The sequence below is a fragment of the Ceratocystis lukuohia genome (genome assembly GCF_044167205.1).
Source record: "Ceratocystis lukuohia strain C4212 chromosome Unknown Supercontig5_pilon, whole genome shotgun sequence".
Taxonomy (NCBI): Eukaryota; Fungi; Ascomycota; class Sordariomycetes; order Microascales; family Ceratocystidaceae; genus Ceratocystis; species Ceratocystis lukuohia.
In genome coordinates, this window is record NW_027263524.1 from 2,963,290 (window position 1) to 2,970,827 (window position 7,538).

Below are 7,538 nucleotides of genomic sequence, written 5' to 3' on the forward strand. Positions count from 1 at the left end.
TGGTAGGATTGGGCTAGGGCCAAGACTGTGAAAAGGCACTGTCCTTCTTGAACTTGAACTTGAATATATTTAACGTCTACGGGAATCACAGAGATCAAACGACGCCGGACTGGTTACCGGACAGAAATTAACCCTCTGCAAGGTTCACTATAGAGTTTTGGCGAGCGAAGCGCAATTGCTCCCAAGTTACCTTGTTGCTCGTTTCCACTCTACCGTGGTTAAAGTACAAAAGGCAAAAAAAAAAAAAAAAAAAGAAGAAAACAAAGAAAGGAAGGAAAGAACGAAAACAAAATCAAACACCAATCATCCAACAGAGAAACAAAACAGTGAACAACGCGTAGAAAGAATGCAAAAGAAAAGTAGCAAAGAAAAACAGACTCGTACCTCCACCCTCCCTCTCCCGGCAGATCACCTTCTCCCACACCGTCCTCTCTCACGTCCCAATGCGGAACACCCTCCACTTAGGGTCTAGTTTCCCTGCCAGATATCTGCAGCTCTTGTCTCCTGTGAGGAGCTTTCGTACAAATCTCATGGACAGGTTCTTCTCATTGCCTAGACATTCCCGTGGGTGGGTAAAGGTCTTGGCCTGATCGCACCCTGTGACTGGGCAGTGTAATTCTGCGTTCCTGTGGTTGAGCCGCACGTGATACTCTTTGAAGTCGCCGTGTCCGGAGCGCGCTGCCAGGATCCGGGCGACTGTGCCTCTGTGTAGCCCCTTCATCCAGCCGATGTCGTATGGTCTCGGCCAGTTCAGCGCTCCGCCGAGGTGCTTGATCTTTGGGCAGTTTTCTTTCATCCAGTTTCGGAAGTCGGCTTTAAAGGCTTCATTCCTCCACCTTCTTGCTGCCATTAGTGACATTGTGGCCTTTGGGACCAGAAGGTCTTCGCTCTTGCAACCCGCTTTGGCCAGCTGGTCGACTGCTTCATTGCCCGGGACTTCGCAGTGTCCTGGGACCCAGTGCACCTTGCCCACCGGCTTATCCAGGGCCAGGTTGTCTGATCCGCCTTGCCATCTTGCGAGGGTGCGGCGGATCTCGTCTATCGCAAGCTGCGAAGTGCCCGGTTTTTGCATCCTCCGGCCAATCCGCTTTACCACTCCCAAATTGTCGACACATAGGTTCAGGCCTTCTGCTTGTGAGGGGGCGACTTCAGCGGCCGCTCTGACTGCCTTTAGGGCAGCAATCGCTTCCGCATCCGCCACTTCTCTGTATCTGCCGCATGAGCCCTTGCCCTGTGCGAGTATTTTGCCCCGGAAGTAGACAGCCCAGCCTGCTCCAGTGTCTCCATCACTGTTACGTGAGCCGTCTGAGTAGGCCCAGATCGTCTCTTGTGACTCCTTGCTGAGCAGGTCCAGGTGAGCCTCGGCTGCCTCTTCTTTGCTCAGTTTCTCTGCCAGCGACTCGGCTGGACCTTCCTGTTCTGGCCGGAGTTTCGTCGAGTCCCTGATCGGGTGTGGTAACAGGGCCTTTGCCTCATCGATGCTCCCGTCAATCGTCGTCCAGTACAGAGGGTGGTCTGCATTGCATGTTGAAGCCCGTATCCCTCCTGTCCGCAGCATGTCCTGGCAAATGATTGCCATGTTCGGGAAAGCTGCGAATCTGTAGAGGCACTTCTTGCTTGTCGTTTTGAAGACAGGTACAGCGGCTCGCAAGCCTTCTCTGAGAACCTTCTCCAAAATGCCCATGCTGGTCTTGCTGGCTCTGGGGAACCAGGTGGTGGCCGCATACGTCATCTGTGGTAGCATGCATGCTCTCACTGCCTGCATTACTGAATTCGGGGGTGCACCGCTGTGGACTCTACTGATGCGGCGCAGCACGTTTGCTGTCTTGCGTGCCTTGGTCGCCAATTCTTGGCACTGTGTTTTGAAGTTGAGGCTGGTGTCCCAAATGACGCCGAGCCACTTCATTTCCTGCATTGGACTCAGCGTTGTCCCGTTTGGGAGTCGAAGTCCTGTGTTCATGCTCGGGAGTTTGCGGCCGGTGTACAGGTGCATGACTCCTGTCTTACTCCAGTCGATCCTCAGCTCATTTTCCCTACACCACTCCACCGCGTGTGTCATGTAGGTTTGCAGCGTGATAATGTTGGTCTGGACTGATGGCGACGAAACATATATCAGACCATCATCTGCGTATCCCAGGCTGGGTAGCTTCTTGAAGAGTTCCGCCATGTACAGCATGTACAGTATGGGGGAGACTGGAGATCCTTGTGGCAGACTGCCTCCCACTTCTCTCTCCACTGGGAGCCCTCCTTCGACCGAGAGGCTGACACGCCTATCCGTCAGGAAAGAACCTACCCATTTGCACAGAGACTCTGGCCATCGCTGCTCTCTCAGACGTGTCACCAGCCTGTTTTTCCTAACCGCATCAAAAGCTCCTTCTATGTCGAAGGTGACAACTGATGTGATCTTTCGTATTTTCGATTCGCCGATGACAACATCCGCCAATTTCCATGTGAGGTCCGTAGCGGCCCTCCTCGGGACTGCTGAGGCATAGTTCTGTGGGATGATGTTCAGCTCCACTGCTTGCGCAGCAAGTCTTCTGGCTACCATCCTTTCCAGGCTCTTCCCCAAGGTTGACAGGAGTGAGATCAGCCTGTAGCTTCTCGGGTGCGACTTGTCCGGTTTCTGCTTCGGGATAACCACCAAAGTTGCCGATTTAAAAATCTTGGGGTGGTATCCTAGCTCCATACATAAGCCGAACAGTTTTGTTATTGGCTCAGCGAGGGAAGGCCATGCTGTCTTCCAGGCTGTGTTTGGGATGCCATCTTCTCCCGGTACAGTGTTCCCAGCGTGGAAGACCGCTTCCCTGACTTCTTCCCGGGTAGGGCAATCCCAGTGCCGCGCCCTTGGGTTCGCTTCCTCGGTGCCTTGCACTCCGTTCTCAGCTGGCTGAGTATGTGTGTCCAAGAGCGCCTCTGCCTTTCCCTGTGGCGAGTGGATTGGGCTGCCCTGGTACATGATTGGCGGGAGCCCGTTGTCCGTCTTCGGCGCCTTCAGGCAGTTGACAAGTCTGAACACGTCCTTTGCCTCTGTCAGGTCCTCTACCATCCTCCTCCACTGGTCCCTCTTCGCAATGCGAATGGCTGCTTGGAAGAGTCGTCTCTTCGCTTTGTATACCTCAAAGCTCGCATCTGAGTAGCCGTCCTCTCTCGTCCTCCCCAGGCCACTCTCATCTCCCTGACAGTTTCCGCGCATTGTTGGGTCCACCATCTTTTCCCCGTCCCTTTACCCAGGGCTCTGGGTGCCGTTCGGTTGAGTGCTCTCGTCATCATCCTGGTCAGGTCGACTGCGAGACTCTCGATTTCTTTCTCTCCGGTGGGTTCCCTCCCCCCCAGCATGGCGGCTTCCCTTGAGCATGCCTTCTTGAAAGCTTCCGCGTCCAGTCTGGTCATGTTGTATCGGGTAGCCCTGACAATGTCGTCCACTTTCACATTTTCGAGGCACTGTCCTTCTCTATGCTGACTGTATTTTTTAACACATATAACTAGCGGAACTTCGCTATGCTCGTATTTACTATAAAGAACGGGCGTCATTAGTAGAAAAGGTTTCGGCATATGGGTTGCTGTGTGTACAGTGTTAGTACCAGTGTATTCCACAGGAGTTTGCAGCCAAAGACTCATAATTATATGATTTCCCAACACCTCTAGGCGCTAAAACAATAAATGATGGTTGCGGGATAACGAGCTCTAGGCGCTAGTGGCTTTGGACAAGCTGCTTAGGAAATGTTCTACATTATAATGTGCTCCTTTACAGGATACAGTCAACTTGTCGTATTATGTTCATTGAATGGTTCACTCACATGATGGTTCCCTAGTCCACTCTCACCAGCGCCTGCGCCTCGTACCAGGCGACATCGTGGTGCAGAGAGTGAAGATATTGGGAACTGTCGGATGAATTAGATTTAAGCAGGGGAAGAAACACATCAGAGAATATACTGCAGTTGGCGGCAACACTAGGGCCAAGATCCTACAGAAAGAAACAAAAACTATTGTGCTTCTACTTCATTGACAGTACTAAGGTTGGCGGTTACTATCGGAATTTCCTAGCATGCCGTGGAGATATTATCTAAATGAAGGGGAAAAAGAGGACACTACGTTGTGTACGGGGTGTTTGTCTGTGACTTTTGATAGTTGAGATTCCCCCCAATTGCAGAATCTAATAAAAATACCCATCGAGCACAGTCTTGCAAGCAGATTGAAGCTGGAGGTACTACATGAGTTGGAAGTCAGTCTTGATTATCCTTGTCCATTGTACACACAACAGGTCTGACAGTCCCCCATGGGTACCCAAATATCGGATTATTTAGGTGTCTTGCAAAGAATGACCAACGGGCACCATTTGGTCGGTGTATATGCCTCTTGCTGCCCAGTGGCTTAATTGCAGTGGAAGCTTGGGCGTTTGTAAATGCAGATATTATGATTCTTATCACTGTCCGTCGGAAAGGCCGATGCCATGAAAGCTTCTATGTTGCATAAAGGGCGTCATGAGTGGTTGGCAGTGGCTAATGGGCTAATAGCCATAATTGTCGAGACACCATTAAGTAGAAATGTGACAAGTCCCGCAAGGCGGTCCCCGTCACATCCTTTTCTACCAAGTAGATAGTCTCTATACAGGCAAATTAAGCCAAAGTCTATTGTCATGAAGGATATTAGAGTTTGAGTCTGGTATGTGGTGGGTTTGCATTCATTTGCATCAAGGCCTGAGAAGGTATCATAAATCAACACGCAAACGAGACAGTAGCCGTTAAGAGGCCTATCAGGAAAGGGCCATCATGGGCTGGGAGCGAGGAGAAGACAGGAAAAGCTAGGTAGGAGGGTGAGGTGGACAAGAAAAACTCAACCTAGCATCCTAACTTGGAACATGCAGGTATATTTTGGAGAGTCAAGGGTGTGAAGTGATGGAGATAATCTTGCAAATTTATAGACAACAACAAGCAACTAAGCAAAGGGCCCATTTCATCTTCAATATCCAAAGTCGCGTCGTGCGTAGGCGGTATGATGTAAGCACGCATTTCAGACAAAACCATGGGGGCTCTCTTAGAAAGAGGGACGCAAGACTGTGGATGAGAAGACTAAAATCAAACGAAACAAGGATGATCTGAGTATTCCAGATGGTGACTAGGCTAGACAAGCTATTTATCAAAGAGACTGATGGCCACAAACCAACCCATCTATCTAGTCGGAAAACAGTCGTATCATTTTAGCTGTGTTTGCACAGGCTTAAGCTCCGTTCTCACTAATGAATCACGTATGACTAGATGGCAGTGGTATGCATAATAAGCAATGTAGCGAAGTGGTATTGAGCAGCAGACCATCAGCTTTATAGCATATACTGCCCATACCCACGTATTAGTATGTAGCAAACTTTTCTTTTGGTTGAGTCAAATAGAAACAGCTATTTAAAAACTAAACCTCTAGTGCCCCATAGGACATGGCTGCGTGTATGGATTCCAAGCCTAACCCTGTCCATCGACACTATGCCCAGCTTTCCGTTTCTTCCAAGATCATGTGAGCTCGTGAGTAGAACGCTGGGTTTTGTTGCATAGGCAGAGGCTAGACATTTCAGATCCTAAAGTACAAGGTCCGCTAGACTAATCGATCAAGCATCGGAGGCTTCGCTTGGAAATATGTCGTCTGACGGCTGTCCCGGAGCCAAGTGACAAAGGCTGCAAGTTGCATTCCCACGACAAAGCCCCCGAATACAATCAAGCCAAGGGAAGAATCCTACCTTGATATGAAGTACAGATCAGATGTAGCATTCCACCCATAGTTGGCCCCAATATACACAAGCTATGTGAGCAAACCCTTGGAGGAGAGTAGCGCAGAGGGACGCGTTCAACTGGGGGTTTCAGCACCGTCCCATTTCAAGACGGACAGCACCTCATAATGCACAAACTAACATTGGTACTACTGTGCAGAGTGTATGAACATCTAGCTCATCGTCACAAGTCACGCTGAGATTATAAGAAGCATTGCAGCATGGAAGGATTGGTGTATTTATGGTTTCAAGCCAAGCCTTGTTTCTAATCAGAATGCTCCGTTACTAATGAAAGAGAAAATACATGCACATTGCTGGCAAAAGGAAAACTAAACTATTCACAACCACTGCGAGGGAAAATCCTGGTAGACTGATACGTACAATGTCAAAGGAGCCCAGACAGGCCTTGAATATCAATAACAAACATCCAACTATGACCTGTCTGCAGTAGGGCATTGGCAGTCTTCCCCAATTGATTCTATTTCGTATCTTGACTTAAATCCTTTTCAACTCCGTTTCTTTGGGTGTCTACATTTTTCCACGGCTAGGTTTGTGCTACATAATTAGTCGGGTTTCATATCTAAGGAGCAGAAGTAATTTTTGCGATACGAAATACGCGGTGATCCCGTTTAAACGATGTTCTCTTCATCCAAGACTACGCAAGTCACTGCGACAGAGCCCACGGTGCCGCTGATATCAACTGTGCAACCATCATCGCCAAGCTAGTAATTACATGCGATTTTTGTTCGCCTTTCTACCAAATGATAACCTCAAGGAATATCCAGTCGATAGTCTAGTGATGGATATATAAACCAGCTGAGATCCGCCCCTCGGACTAGACTCATATGGACATAGAACAACTTCAATAATCACATATTCCTTCTTCCTCTTCTTCATAGGACATTTAGTACGTCCTCCTAGTATCTACTGTTATATGGTGTATATGTAACTCGGTCAATACTGTGAATTTGAATGAGTAATTCTTGAGCTATCTATTCAACAGATAGCTAACAATAATAATGCGATGCCAGCACGCGCCTTACTTGGCGGGACTTTTATCAGCAGATTGCAGGCAGGGTGTAAGGGTTGGTCCGCATGTGCAATAATATGGGTGTGCCAGTGTATAGTAGGAACCTGTGATTACGTGACATGGCCTCTTACCCCCATCAAAAGCTCTGTATCGGGAAGATGGAAAGAGATAGATAATACCAAATCGACGGGGCATTGATCTGGATGCAAGATAGTATAACTGCCTAACAACTAATACTAATCACCAGCTTCTTGGTATGTTGAAATCAGGTTCGAAAGGATTCACTCACACAGTAACTATTGGCCTTCACTTGTATTTGCAATGCTTCATCTCCTCCTTTACCACGGCCCTTTAATTTATCCCACTATGCCATGCGCCCTGATAATGCCCTTTACAACAGCGGCACTCGATGTGAGTCAAGGCGATTATCATGGAGCACATTGCGGTATTACTGGCTATGGCTAGAAGACGTGTGTGTGTCTTGGTCTCGTGTTTTGAACCATAATTACTGGATGTGGCAATTCTGTTAAGGGGGGGCTGACTATCGCTAAGCTTGGAGCTCTACTGATTGAGTAAGAAGAACAAGGGAATCGAGATATAATACTATTAGTAATATGTAGCATTCGCAAATCCGACGAGTCTCCTCTCCCCCACCCGGTATGACTTGCCCGCGATCTTTTCTAGATGTGGAATTCGAGATGCAACTCCAACAAACCACTTGCATCCAAGCGAGCCGGATGCTAGCCTAGCCCG

At 48.7% G+C, this 7,538-nt stretch overlaps 1 protein-coding gene across 1 annotated transcript; it reads right to left on the minus strand.

The window, feature by feature from the left end:
• Positions 1 to 433: 433 nt before the first annotated feature.
• Positions 434 to 3,193, minus strand: HOO65_050627 (putative double-stranded RNA/RNA-DNA hybrid binding protein; the record flags this gene model as incomplete). The annotated part of the gene is made up of 1 exon (XM_071000974.1): positions 434 to 3,193. One exon carries the CDS (start codon positions 3,191 to 3,193, stop codon positions 434 to 436), a length of 2,760 nt encoding a protein of 919 aa, XP_070858686.1.
• Between the last annotated feature and the right edge of the window lie 4,345 nt (positions 3,194 to 7,538).